General features: G+C 40.9%; 2 protein-coding genes across 2 annotated transcripts in view; both read right to left on the reverse strand.

Annotated features, from left to right (window-relative positions):
- Positions 1-9,171, reverse strand: part of vgll4b (vestigial-like family member 4b) — a 35,478-nt gene extending 26,307 nt beyond the window's left edge. The window contains exons 1-2 of the mRNA XM_079578879.1: positions 9,058-9,171; positions 7,252-7,325 (exon numbers count right to left, since the gene is read on the reverse strand). Coding sequence (XP_079435005.1) covers positions 7,252-7,315 — 64 coding nt within the window. The 5' untranslated portion in view covers positions 7,316-7,325; positions 9,058-9,171. The remainder of the gene's footprint in view (positions 1-7,251; positions 7,326-9,057) is intronic.
- Positions 9,172-10,173: 1,002 nt separating this feature from the next.
- On the reverse strand, positions 10,174-14,509 carry tamm41 (TAM41 mitochondrial translocator assembly and maintenance homolog). Its single transcript, XM_079578423.1, has 8 exons — positions 14,249-14,509; positions 13,631-13,813; positions 13,451-13,543; positions 13,096-13,246; positions 12,875-13,020; positions 12,472-12,637; positions 11,153-11,215; positions 10,174-10,457 (listed from the first exon to the last, which is right to left on the reverse strand). The coding sequence occupies exons 1-8, from the start codon at positions 14,384-14,386 to the stop codon at positions 10,366-10,368; spliced, it is 1,032 nt and encodes a 343-aa protein (XP_079434549.1). The 5' UTR covers positions 14,387-14,509; the 3' UTR covers positions 10,174-10,365.
- Between the last annotated feature and the right edge of the window lie 610 nt (positions 14,510-15,119).

Consider the following 15,119-nt stretch of genomic DNA (forward strand, 5'->3'; position numbering starts at 1 on the left):
ACTCCACAGCTTCATTTACCACGTGGCTATAATGTGTTGTTTATATCCTGATCTCTTATTATGTCAGTGCCCTCTGCTGGACACGTGTGCAATTCTTTTTTATTTATTTAAGTGGCCCCCTAGTGGCTGGAATGAGTATACTGGTTAGTTAGTTTTAAAAAATCATAACTCTGCGCAGGAATGGGCTAGAGACTTACTTTTTTTTTTTTGACATACTCAGGGATTTGTGCTCTATTAGTCAAGGGCCGGGTTAAATCATCTCACGGGCTGGATTTGGCCCGCGGGCCGTAGTTTGACAGATCCTACATTAAGCAGCAAAAATCCCAGCTTTAATTAAGAATAGTGTTGATAATTGTCATTAATTCGCTAATGGAAACTCTTTAAATTGTGATTTGGTTGCAAATCATCTCACTGGCCGGAAAAAATTACCAATAGGCTTGCAACAAATACTGTATATTTGGAGATGCAATATCCGGATCGCGAGAAGCCACAATATATCGCAAAACTGACTGAGATCAACATATTTATTGCAGACTCAGCCTAAAATAAAAAATGCATGTATCTAATACATGTTCAAAAGTTCAGTTTTAGTTCTAGTTCTACAACTGCATTTAGCCTTGTTCCATTTGAGCCTTGTTTTGGTGTTAAAGTCTTATTTTGATTGAAATCGATATATAAAAAATTATATATTATATCATATTATAATTATAATGTGCTACAATTTAATCTCTTAGGAGAAAATGTGTTCGGTTCAGGTGGGGGCGATCGTACCCAAATCTAAAAGCATCCATATAGCGACGAAAACGAGAATAAAAATGCAACCAAAATACGACAAAAACGTGACAAAAAGTTGGCAAAAAAGCAACACAAACACAACTAAAAAGCGTCAAAAAAGAGATGAAAATATGACCAAAATGTGACAAAAATGCAGGGTGACATTGCAAAACAGTTAGGCTCAGTTTTGTAAGTCTTAGCTTACAAATGAGGCATTACACTGTTGCTCTCCAGTTGAGAAACTCTTAGATTTAGGTAAAGCAGAACTAGAGAAAATGTGTTTGGTTCAGGCGGGGGTAAAAGGTTCAACTGAATGGAAAGTACCATGTTGAAATGGTACTGCAATATTGCTCATCCAAATCACAAGGTTTTTCAGCCCCTGGACTTTCAAAGGCACTTGCTGAACAGAATAGGGCATAGACTGAAGACACGTTATCCCACACCTCCAGGAAGCTGCAGCTGCCACGAACACAATCAACACACAAGCCATGCGCTGAGGACGATATAAGTTACAGCAGTTCAGTCTTTGTGCCAGGAGAGCCACTCCTCGCTCGGAGCAGCACCTGTGTCATGTTGCAGTCAGGCTGGTCCCACGCCAGGCCGCGGGGCAAAAGAACTAGCAAACGTGGAAAAATTATACTAAAAAACCTGCACGCCCTAAAAACTCACTCACTCTTTTCCTCAGACCAGCCTCCTCCTCCCACTTAAACTCATTAGTCATAACCCCGCGGGACACTTTCACAAAACATCCCCGTGCAACAGGTATGACATGGCATGGGGCAATAACCAAGAGGCAACAAGGTGTGACTCGAGGTTGAGAAATTAAGGTGGGTGTAGGAAAGATTGAAAATGGAAGATTACACAATGCTGTCTCCGATTCAAAAATAGTAATCGAAATGTGCAACTATATCACCACCGCACACAAAGACGTTACTGATGCTTAAAAGGTTTCCCGTGTCCCTTGTGTCACTATGGGGAAAATACTGGAGTGGTGGCATTTGCTTTTGTAGAGATCGGGTGCAAAAAATAATAACATTCCACCAAAAGTACATTATAAGTCAATTCCGCAGTGGCTCAGTGTTAAAATAAACACTGAGCCACTGCGGATTCGTTATTAGTGTGTATTGGTGGCTCCGACCCGGTGCAGGGAAGTTGAAGATGAAAGACCCCCCAATCATCCCATTAACACTTGTATTACCCCCAGAGGAACTACGGAAAGGATTTATTAAGGTAAACAAGTTACTTAGTACTGCTTTAAAGGTGCATCATGCAACTTTTTAGGTGAAAAAAAAAAGCTATTTGTGCGTGATTTGACCTTGTAGTGACACAGCGGGTGTTTTCCAGTGGTCAGCTTGGCGCCTTTACTTTTGATCATGGCGGTCTCTACAACGCTCTACAACAGAAGAAGTTACTCGAAATGTTTAAAAATGTTGCTAAAGGTGAAGAAATTACAGTAAATATATACATTTTAAAAAAATTGGACAACACGTTTTTATGCTGTTTTTGTCATCCCTTCTGTTGCCTTTTTACATTTGGTGCCCCACAGTTCCTTTATAAGGTATGCATCATACAGTATGTAATATCAATTTAGGCTCCACAATCACCATCAAAAGGATTATTTAGGTGCAATTACAATATTTAGGAAATATCCACCGAATATAGTAACTACATAATCTGTTTCCATGGGGATTCATTAAAACTTGCCACCACATTGTTTAGAACTCTTTAAACATGTTCTGAAATGCATGTGACTCTTGCTGTGACCAGTTCATTGTTTAGTTTTCTCATTAAAGGAATTGAATTATGAACAGATACTTCTGTCTGACTAGGTAGTTTTCCAAAATTGTGCATCCCCTAATATAAACCAATGAGCAGCAAGCAGGTCAGTACGTGTATATTATTTTACTGTAACAATAGTCACTCATAAATAACACAGAGTTGTGGTGATAGAAAATAGTAAGAAACAGCTAAAACAACACACACGGTAAAGCTCTATTCAAGTCGAGAATAACACAAAGACGTTCTGCTTCCTGTAGGTCAGAATCCAAAACGACTTGTGTTTGGACAAACCATGGAAACTGTAACAATGAAGAGGGATCCTGCGTCTGTGTGCGTTCTTAAACAAACAATGAAATGAGACTTGTGCAAACTGACTATTCTCAGCAACTACTTTTCATGGGGGGCTCTTCTTATGTGCTACAAAATGATGAACCTATACCAATGTGGCGTGTTTTGCAACATGGAAAGGAAGCAAGACCTCTCTATCTACGGGATATCTAAAATTGTCGATATCACTGCCGTATTACAAGGTAGGATTTGTATGATTCTCTGCATATCTTGTCTATTTTGTGAAGTGCCACTTTAAAACAGTAAGTGAGCAAGGCGCACCCTCCAACATATCATACTTTTTAGCATGGGATTCAGGCTGCAGAGTTAAGTAACTGTGTCCCACCAAAACTGCTACTGAGAGGTGACAGGGAGCATCAAGCTATTTCCTGTTTCGGCCAGTAAATACAAGCTTCTGGTCGCTTGAATGTTTACAGTAAATGTTGTACAGTGGAATTACAAGGCGGTGCTGAGAGAATGAGAAGTATTTGGTATAAGATGTGATTAGTGGTGCTTTAAGTGAGGCCCGCGTAACGTCTGGTCAATAAGAGTAAGCAAGAGGCAAAATGAATGGGACGACTGCACTGAGATATGCTTGGTTTTTATCAGTTTTCTGCTGTTGTCTTTCACACTTAACTGGGATTTGTTAAGTCTCACACGGATCATAGTGAACGATGCCCAGTAGGCGGGTAGAGGACAGCAGACATCATGTGAGACAGAGTTCATGAGCTCTAGTGGCATTACAGTCGTGTCCATGTGTAAAAACCTTTTACTAAAGACTGCCGTGTTTTTTAATTTTGTTCTTTGTTGCAAGCCATTGACAGGATTAAGAGCAGGGAGCGATATCGCCTCACTGTGGATGAATAGTATAACAAAGTAACGACTATAAGGGTCAGTCAAAAGCTTGTTGGCATAGTGGACATACAGTAATAACAACATAGCATTGCTGGTGTGTCTCTCTTGTCTATAATTGGACAATAATTGCTTTGGAGCAGGAATAGAAGGCACCGCAAATTACAACTAAAATCACGCACTCCTTATTTAGCTCAGCTGCACTGTAATAAACATTATGGGGGTCCTTTACCTAGGGTTTGCTCACGTACAAAACATGTGGCACACACAAAAGTGCATCAGCAACAGAACCCTGTAATACATGCAATTCTATTTTCCAGCTTTCACTTGCTATTTAGCACTTGATAAATGACCCTCTATGTGTATTGTTAAACACAACACAATTATTTACTGTGTGTTAGAGCATCATTTGGGGAAAAACAAAGACTGAGGTGAGATTTGAACTGGATCGCAATACTTGACACTTCATCAAGTATCGCAATACTTTCAATACTTGTGTTTGGACACAGTATATCCTGCACTTCTTTGTTTTCCAGTAACAGTTACACAGCACTTTGTTTCATTTGGTGTTAATGCCCTTTTCAATTTCTTAACCCCTGCCTCCACATTGAGCACATTGTCTACAGTTTGGCAATGTCAAAATGGCAACAGAAACAGGGATGAAAACGCAACATAAAGTGACAAAAAAAGCGGCAACAGAGCAACAAAAACAGGCCAGAGAGAGAAGCAACATGATTGATAAGCAACAAAAAATATGACTAAAGAGTGATGAAAAAGCAACAAAAAAGCCTAAAAAAAGAACCGTGAGTGATGTTAAAGCAACAATAAACAACAAAAAACATGACAAAAGAACTACGAAAACATGAGAAAAATGTGACAAAGAAGTTAAGATCAGTTTTGAAGGTCTTAGCTTTCAAATGAGGCGTTACACTGGCCTATAGGCTGTAAACTCCAGTCGAGAAGATTTTAGATTTGGGTAAAGCTGAACTGGAGAAAATGCGCTCAGTTACGGCGGGGGGTAAGGGGTTTTAACACTTCAATAAATGTCAAAGGGCATTTGGTTTATAAACTTTGGACATATGACTGTTTTCTTTTCAAAATTTTATGGTAAACATTACTTCATCATAATTACTGTATCGCAATACATATCGGGTTGGCCCCTGAGTATCGTGATACGTATCGAATCGGCCCCTGAGTATCGTGATACGTATCGGATCGCCCCTTCAGTATCGTGATATGTATCAGATCGGCCCCTGAGTATCATGATGAGTATCACATCGGTCCCTGAGTATCGTGATACGTATCGGACCTCGGCCCCTGAGTATCGTGATACGAATCGGATCGGCCCCGAGTATCGTGATAAGTATCGCATCAGTCCCTGAGTATCGTGATATGTATCGGACCTCGGCCCCTGAGTATCGTGATACGTATCGGATCGCCCCTTCAGTATCGTGATACGCATCAGATCGGCCCCTGAGTATCGTGATAAGTATCGCATCAGTCCCTGAGTATTGTGATACGTATCGGACCTCGGCCCCTGAGTATCGTGATACGTATCGGATCGCCCCTTCAGTATCGTGATACGCATCAGATCGGCCCCTGAGTATCGTGATAAGTATTGCATCAGTCCCTGCGTATCGTGATACATATCGGACCTCGGCCCCTGAGTATCGTGATACGCATCGGATCGGCCCCTCAGTATTGTGAAACGTATCGGATCGGTCCCTGAGTATCGTGATATGAATTGGATCGGCCCCTGAGTATCGTGATAAGTATTGCATCAGTCCCTGAGTATTGTGATACATATCGGACCTCGGCCCCTCAGTATTGTGATACGTATCGGATCGGCCTCTGAGTATCGTGATACGTATTGGATCTCGGCCCCTGAGCACCGTGCTACGTATCGGACCGTGACTAAAGTGGATCGTCCCAGTCCTAGTAAATATGTCCAGTCTATAATAACCCTGATGTGCGTGTTTGTGAGTGTGACTCCTGAGTCCAAGCCTGCTGCACTTGTGTCGGGACAGCTGCTCTCTCACTCTGGACCTGTTCAGACCAGCACACAGAGCGTCTTATGAACATCCCCAACATGTGTCTCCTGTCCACACACATGACATTTAAACATACTGGAACAACAGTCAATAGAAAATAAACAACTGGCCTAAATCTAGAAAATATATGAGGGCAGTGAATCACAAATGAATCGAAATAGCAGTTTGTAGAGTCCGAATTTGCAAATTGCCAAGACTGCAATCATTTAGGTAGTATAATAATGCTCTTAAAGAATAAAATATGCCCTCACCATGTTATGTAATGTACACACCCTGTAGTTTATCCCCCTACAAAAGCACATTCTAAAATGCCTGTGACAAATGTAAATGCACTTATGTGTTTAAAATCTGCACTTTGATCTTAATTCCAGTCCTAAAACATAACGTTATTTATTTGGCCAAGTTTATTTTCAGGAGACAATCTTCACATCACAATGTCATTAAGTTCGTGTTAACCTGTAATTTGTAAGACTGACTGCTTATATTTTTTGCAGTTCCACGTTTTCTTTACTAGCTCGACTCACTTCATATTAGAGGCTGATTTTTTTCTCTTTTTTTTTTTTTGCACTCACTTCTTCTTAAGGCTTTTGTGGAAACTGGTTGAGTGTATTGTTGCCGGACAAAGAAGCCACGCTCAGCACATAACAAAAAGTGACATCAGCGCAAAGGAAAAACAAAACAACTGCAGGGGAGCAGCGAGGGAGGAGGAGCAGGAGTCCCAGGACGTTTTAAACAAATCAGGGAGGACTTGGGTATTCAGCAAACTTCACTCCATGAGAACAGACACCGGTGACGAAAGAGACGGCGTTCACAACTACAAGTTCAAACTGAGTGTAAAATGACATTTCAGGTCCTGCCTATATTTAATTATGATACTTTAATTGGTACAGTACAGCACAGAAAACAATCTCTTTTACCTAAACTATGATGATGGACAAGCTGTATGCTTGTCCAGTGAAGAGCTCTACAGTCACCCCCGTGGGCCAGTTTGAAGAAAAAGTTGCTACTTCCTATAATCGTGGAAGGAATTTTACAGCCAAGAGCACTTACTAAGACATTAATAAGAATGGGAACAGGAAAGCCCATGGCAACGTTGGGTGACTGCAGTAGCTGTAGTAGAACTTAGTAAATAGCACGCTACACGAGTTAAATCTGCTGACGGCAACGCATACAGACACAGCGGGCCCTCGGCCGTGGAAACAGGTGAGGCACAGCTGTTTAAAAGAAGCCCGTGGCAGTTTAGGGTGGTTGGTCGTATTTGCCTGTTGATCTGCAAGTGTTCGTTTGCACAAAGACACCTATTGTTAGGGCAACAAAAACAAGGCCAACGCTCACAGGATAGCGTTGTACTTAAACATCATCAACAAACCAGTGGTGCCAACAATCATTAAAAGCTCATATCTGTAGCCTTTCTCTGAGCAGAACCGCATGGCGCATGAATATTGATTATAAGACGAGGTCAACTTACTCTCTTCTTCATTAGCGTGAACAAAAGAGGCTGCTCTCGACAGAACATCCAGTGGCGTCTCCATACTTGGATACCTGCACAAAAGAATGCATGGGAATGGGAGTATAGATTGAGTGAATAAGATTTTGTAACAATACACCACAAATACCAGTTTCACTGCTTTGAGTGGCCATGGGAACCACAAGGGATCTTTGATTATGTGGCTGGGACAATAAAATCATACAGTATGTCAATTTATGGGGTTAGAGTACTTTGAGTATTCAGTAATGGCACGGTTGTCAAAGTAACTGTTCTGGAGACAGGTACAGCAATGACAATGCAAAAGCAATGGTGAAATAAGCAGCTAAATAGAATAATATAAAGTACAAAAAGTAGACTATACACTGCTAATACAATCATTAATCTCACTACTACCCTCATGACAGAACCCATGATGCTGCTACTACTACAACTACTACAACTCCTGCAATAGTATAGCAAGTCATAGCCTTTAATTAAAGAGGGGGTATTATGCTTTTTTCAATCACATAGCACCAGTCTATATCACACTACAATGATGACGAAACCTTCTGTTGGTCTGTAAATGCAGTAAATTAGAATAACTGCCTTGTATAAAATGTCTCTCTCAAAATGGCTGTAGTGAATGTCTTGAAATAGGCCTCTGTCTCTTTAAGAACCTCTGAGCCTTTCCGACACGCCCCCTCCACACGCTGTCTGTGGCATCAGTGGGGAGGGGGTTCTGCTGAGGAGCAGTTGTTGGTTACTCAGCTCGGAGGCGTCTCCGGGAGGTGGGGGCGTTCCTAGGAGGACTCAGGCAAACCTATCCCTAAAATGGCCGCCATCTGAGTTTTTACAGATTACTCAGAAATACGTGAATGTGCCAAGGCAACACTTCAGCCATGTTTTTAATGAGGGAATGACATAATAACAGGATGTAAAGCTTGAAAAAGTCAATTTTGCATAATACCCCCTGTTTAATTACTATAACATTTGAAAAAAAGTAGGCTGTGTGGTTTAGAAATTCTAAGGTCAAACATGCTTACTTCTATCTTATCTATGTCACTAACACAGAAGAGGAGGATGGAATGTCCATAGCCCACATCCGCCACATTGTCCTCGTGATTTGCGTATAGCTTGTCCTTGCACAAGTCTTTTCCTCACATGTGCCCGAAAATCTGTTTCAGTACTTGCAAGATTCTTGTTTTAGTGCAATGCTGAACCTTGAGTACAGCTGTACTATGAATGGCATTCTGTGGATAAAAAAAAAAAGAATGCAATAGCGCGCACTCTTCCCTCAATCCACATTCCTCGGATACCTTCGTCTCATTTCTTTAGGAAAACAGCGTAGTTCATGAGAAATTACATTATTTTTGGTCTTTGCACAGGGGCTGTCCCTGAATTAGCCAGACGGTTCATTTATTACAGGTTTACAACGTGCTGCTACGGCGACGTCGGCATGCGTAAAGTACAATATTGATAAGCGTGGGGTAAAGATTAAACCACTTGTATAGCTTGACAAACAAAAACTTTACCTCCAAGAAAATAACCCTTGTGGATACGTTTCTCAAAGTTTTTCGGTGAATATTTAGGCATGGCATTATTGTCGCGAAAGTTTGGTCAGCCGCCAGCTTTAATTTGATCTTCGATGCACTTTTTCAAACATTATACCAACCATCGGTATTTTTGAATCAAATGTCTCCGCAACATGAACAGCAGGAACCAATAGGTTAAAAGAGACAAACAATTTCAATCATACAAACAGCAAAACAAGACAAGAACAAACTTCACGTTTTCACGTTAGCATACCTCCGACAAGCGCCACTTTGGTATCTTCCAGTGTGCGCTCGTATCCGTAAACAAAAGCAGGAAGCAAGCAGTATATATCCAAGAAAACTACAATTTACACACAAAATCCACGGACAAATGTTTGTTTCCGGACCAGTTAGGACGGCAGCGGCAGAGGTCGGTCCGGATGAGTCCAAAGTTGGTGGTAAAAACAAGGGGACTTGGAGCAAAGCGCGAGGAGGAGGAATGCTTGGAATGATGGAATTCGGTGCGTAGCAGGTGGTGAGAGCGGAGCGCGCGGATTGGCCGGAGCCCTGAGCTATGATATCAGCCTACATTATGCTAATAAGGCCATTGCATCACATCCTCTGAAGGTTAGACACTAGACAGGGCCATGCACCACCACCACACCACCTTTCTTCTGCTGCTGCAGCGCATATTATAATGACTGTGACGGGTTCATGTGGCTTTTAGGCGGGTTGGGTTTTACGGGAGTCAACAAATAAAGGTTAATTGACTATAAAAGCCTCTAAACTGCTTTACCACAACAGTAAAGTCCTTCTAAGCCCTTGATGCACCCTATGGATGCCATGAACAAGTTTCCTGTTGGTAAAGGCATGCCATCAATTACTCAAGTATAATGTATCAACAATCTTAAAAGTCTTTGATAATGACAGTACTTTACTTTGAAATAAACATCACATATTGGTCTTGTAAACTTAAATCACTGCATTTCTTTGTTAATAATATGAAAATTATTACTGTTAAGCTTGTTTTGTAAATAATCTCATTTTTCAGCAGCTCCAGTCTGTGCTGAAAATCTTCATGACCAACACAAACCAGGTCAACTGTGGTGGAGGGCTTATTTGAGAAGTGCCAGAGAAAAGCGTTTGTGCTGAGCTAACAGCCTAGATTAGATTTCTACATTCTACAACACCTCCCATGACTCCAGTGTAAATATAAGATATACTTTAAAAATATCTGGAGAATTAATGTCAGTGGATTCCACTTTATTATTTCGTAAAAATAAAACGGCGGTGAACATACATCTTGGTGAGGTGGCGGGACATTTCTTTACAGAAGCAGGTGTTGTGCTTCAAATATGGTTCATAAAGTGTCACACATTTGAATTTTTGTCCACTTGTCCCTTGAAAAGGTCACCATGTTTGCTTCTCTTAAAAAATCCTCTTTTCTAAGTCACTAACATGAAAGTAAAGGTCACGTGCAGCTCTCCCTTTGGCCTTGCGTCACAGGTACATGAGGTGACCCCGAGCAAGGACAGTACAGGGAGGTCTCAGTCCAAGGACAAACACAAATCTTATGTTAAAGTCAGGACATCTGGGACACAGCAGGCTTCCTTCTCCAGCCCCTCCACATTTTAATGAGCTTCTTTGAGCTGTAGGAGACGGTCTTCCACAGGCCTGGTGACAAAGACAATGTGTCAAAAATGTATTTAAACTAGACTTTTTTTGTTGTCAGGTGCTAACACAGGTTCCTGGACCAGCACATTTTCAAACTGAGATATCTGTAAATGAAGTATCTACTGTACATTGAAATAAAGCTAAATATTAATTTGCAAGAATAGTACTGGTACATTACAACTGAACAAAATCCAAACAAAACCTGGAATCATAAAACTTGTCAATGACATGATCAGATCCTTCATTTAAAGGAACAGGCCACCATTTTGCCATACTGAGATATGTTCTTAGACGAGTTGACACGTACCTGTCTGGTCTGTGTGCACGTGGAAAAGCGTGGTAACTTCTAACTTCACCCCCATTTGGACCTAGAGGAATATGTTGGGAGAGGCCAAATTCTCACGTCATCTTTGGTTGTTTAGCGTGACTGATGGCACGCACACAGACCAGACAGGTACGCATCAACTCGTCTAAGCTCAGATAAGAACATATTACAGTATGGAAGAATGGTGGCCTGTTCCTTTCTTTTCCTTTACTCATTCTTTGTGTGACGTTTTTATTGGTCTTGTGATCAGTAACCCTAAAGTGGTATGGTACATTTAGTTATGGTCTAATTACCAAATCCTGAAAGTCAAGTTTTACAGTGCTTGCAATTTTCTAAACACATGAAGATGAAAAGTTGCATGCGCGCTTACCCGCTGTAGCGATGCCTTTAATGCTCTGTGTTATACTGGAGGGCTTCACGATGGATGAGATTCCTGAACAAATACAAGCACACAATTATGCTCTCTCCTCAAAAACCACCACACTGTAGAGGGCTTTATGAACTGCTTATGAGCTGGAGATGATAATCAGAAAATAATGAAATGAACTGCAGAAGAATCATCGTAGATATTACAGTTTCTTGTGCCCGACACAATCATCTGCATATTAATATGAGAATTCTTTCCAACTTATAAACAATAACATAAACAGTATAAGAAGAGAAAGGAGGAAAGAGTTGATCCTTGCCAATGCCATGAAGGAGGGTCTAAGGACGGGGCAACTATCCACCTGCTGCTTCACTGCTGACAGTTCATTTGGATATTAAATATGTTTGTCTCTTTCAATGTTTGATGTCTGTATTAGATGTGTCCTATTTCTATGCAATTATGCTCATAACCATGGAATAATTATATTTCCACTACATTACTCTGCTATTACTGTGCTGTAAAGTGCTGCCAAGTCTTTTCTTTCACTTTTTTGTTTGTGTTTATACAGCACATCTAAATAACATTGTCTTTGTATTTTTTTCATCTGTGGTTCCCCCATGCAAACCAATCACATGGTGATTTAGCAGATATTTATGCTGGATCCCCTTCCAGTCCTGTGGACAATGAGGAGGCATGTGTCTAACCCAGGGACACAATTGCAGTATGTCCAGACGAAACCCCTCCCCCTTCAAATACATACAGTATTTATTATGTATTTTTGTTGTTTGTTTGTACTGCAAATGTTGTTTTTGATTCGAGGCAACTTTTACTTTTTCTTTTTCTTTTGTATTGTATGTTGCTTATAGAATGTAATTTCTCCAGCGTGAGATAATAATTGTTTCAATAACATTTACAGCATTGTTAAACACTTGATTCATAATATATGAAAGATTTGCAAGGTTCTCCTGATTCCTGATGACTCATTTATTTATAAACATATGCTGTGGGTGTTGCCGTAGAAACACCGGCTTCATCCCTTGGCTGATAAAGATGAGGCAGAAATCAGGAATGGTTATTATTAAGAAAAAGGTTTTGGGCAAGTTGTCTTATGTATATGGTCTAAACATATTCATGAATGCTAATCACTACTTTTGCGCTTATAAATGATGAAAACCTGACGGGGAAAGCCTTGTGAAGGTTTTAGAAATGATGAATCAAGCTTTACAAATGGTTAATAGTGTGTAGTTAGTAATGTTTTTTTGTTTTTAACTTCCATTAACATCTGCAAGAATCATAGACCATTCATTTCCCTTTGTAAGTACCTTGTTGCACCACGGATCCACAGTCTGGGTCCTGAGCCACCTGCAGTAGTATCTCCTCCACATCTCGATTCTTTCCCGGGGGATCCACTAACTTTGTGATCTTCTGCTGCAGCGTTCGAGGCAGCGCCATGAGCTGAATGAACTGGCCCTCAGGACTCTTATCCACCTAGACGCAGAGAAACAGCACAGCAAAATCACAGTCTAATCCAATTCAAGTGATACAGTGCAAACTGTATTTTATAATCTCAGAGGTTTGATTCCATAACACATTTCCTTTTAGAGCAAGGAATTGAAAATTATACAGCTTCAAGTGAATTTGAGCAACATTAACTATTCCCTCCAGTTTGTCATTGGTCAGCATATTTTTGCCTGCTTGGTGTTATTTGCAAATGTGACTCTATACCTCTAGCTTTCCCTGGTGAGGCTTGTAGACGACCTGAGGACAGTCTCGAAGGATATTGCTGTACAGCATTCTGAAGTACTCAATGTTGTCTTTGACGATGTTGGCGACTTTGGATTTATCTTCTCCAATCACCATCCTGAAATCCCCTACAAAAAAGTGCAAATTCAGTTTCAAAACAACTTTTTTACAAATAAATCAGTGAATGGAAAGGTTTCTGCAACCTGCGTAAGAAAGGCCAGCAATCTGCAGAAATAGATCCTCCTCACTGAAGCTCTCGGGCAGCATGAGGAAAGAGGCGGTCACAGCACTTTTCAGATTAGCCACAAGAGACGCTCGAAGCCTCCCATTCTCACTCTGCACCAGCATCTTCACCTGCGCGGACATTAATGCAGCTCAATGATACATTTGTTCATACATTTGTTCTCACTTCACTTGTTCACTGCTAGACGAACTAACACATTCTACCCACAGACAGCATCTAAGATGGAGAGATAATCCATCACTCACTTCACTGGTCATGCTCATACAGCATCCGCACATAGAGTAACAACATGAAAACATCATAACAATACTAACGGGTTTATGCAGGCGTCCAGCGACATAAAGTGTTTTCCAGTGCATCAGGTCATCAATGAGAGCTTCAGTGCTTACTACACCATACTTTATTATCTAAAAATGAAATGATAAGAGTAGGGTATTTAGAGGTGAAATAATGATTAAAGCAGGAAACACAGTACAAATACCTATGTCTCTTACCCTTCCATCCACAGGAACCAGTGTATTGTAGTACACTGAAGCCCCATGGTCGTTTTGAATGGAGCTGATCTTCGTTGGCCCCAGGAACTTGAGGATGGAGTAGTGTTTTCGGTTTTGGAGCAGGTTTAAGGTGTGCCAAGTCACTGGGTCATCCACGGCAAACACAAAATCCAGCATGTTTTTCTAAAAAAAGATTGCACATATGTTTAGAAAGGTTCAACTGTGTGTGGGATAGAGTGCAGGATTTCTGGACTGGTGATGTAGGGCGTTTTTTGAGTAAATAAAGTGCAAGATTTACAGTAAATTTCATACAAATGGCCGACTTGTGTCTCCAGATTGAGTGTGTTTTTTATTTGCCCCCAAGATAATGATCCAATCAGAAAGCAGAATGAGCACACACTACTAGGGCTAAATTGAAGCTTGGAAAACATAAAGGACTGTTTCTTACTTCCACAGTCCCAGAATCTGTCCCCAGTCAAGTCGGAATTAGTGATAGCTAAAGCTCAGAACCTGAACTCTGCAAATGAAGAGTGGCATGTGTATTTTTAAGCCACCCGCGCATCCTACAGTCATTATTACCCTTATGTTTACAGCACACTGCCAAACCACATAACTTACATCCATTTGCCCGTGGCTGGTCCCATGTTGTTTGAATACTCCAGATCCATAGGCGAAGGCTAAACTTATGTCCTGAGGAAACTGCGACAGGATCCGTCTGTACAGAACTCCAGTGTTGTGCAGGGCTGGAAGTGTCATCTTGAGCAGCTAACAACGCTCACACATTACTGACGTAAAAAGCTCAAAACTGGCACATAAAAAGAGCGTCTCGGTTTATTGAGTGAAGAAAACATATCTAAACAAAAGGATCAACAATACAGAGCTCGATGTTGATATGCTTTGTTATTCTAAATTTGTCTCGTGAAACTCGTGCAATCGGTCAGCAGGTCAGCTGTGCACTTCAGAGTCGACTATATTATACGTCACGGAGGAGGACGCTTGTTGGTGACGTAGAGGCTCACGGGAAATTGAGTTTTTTCTCCTTCTTTTTTTCGATCAAGAAAAAATTCGAGTTTACCGGAGGTAAACAAACTAGTTCACCAACTAGGATTTTTTTCTCGGTCAAATTGTGCAAAATGAAACATAAAACATACAATATAACACAGACTTTAGATAATGGTAAGCTATAAAACTTTAAAACTATAAGGCTATTCATAAAGAAGATTAAAATAAATAGCCTAAATAAATAAAAAGAAAGAAAGAAAAAAGACAGCAACAATTTGACATAGAACAACAGCGTGATAGTATCAGTGTGTCCTCGGGCGACAGTGGCGCAGTTGGTAGAGCGGGTCATCTCATGATCAGAAGTTCAGGGGTTTGAATTCCAGCTCCTGAAAATGCCGTTGTGTCCTTGGGCAAGACACTTCACCCACCTTGCCTCCACTTCCCGATCCACACACACCTCCTCCAGCTTTTCTGGGGGGACCCCGAG

This window comes from Gobius niger (assembly GCF_951799975.1).
Source record: "Gobius niger genome assembly, chromosome: 20".
In the NCBI taxonomy this organism is placed as follows: Eukaryota; Metazoa; Chordata; class Actinopteri; order Gobiiformes; family Gobiidae; genus Gobius; species Gobius niger.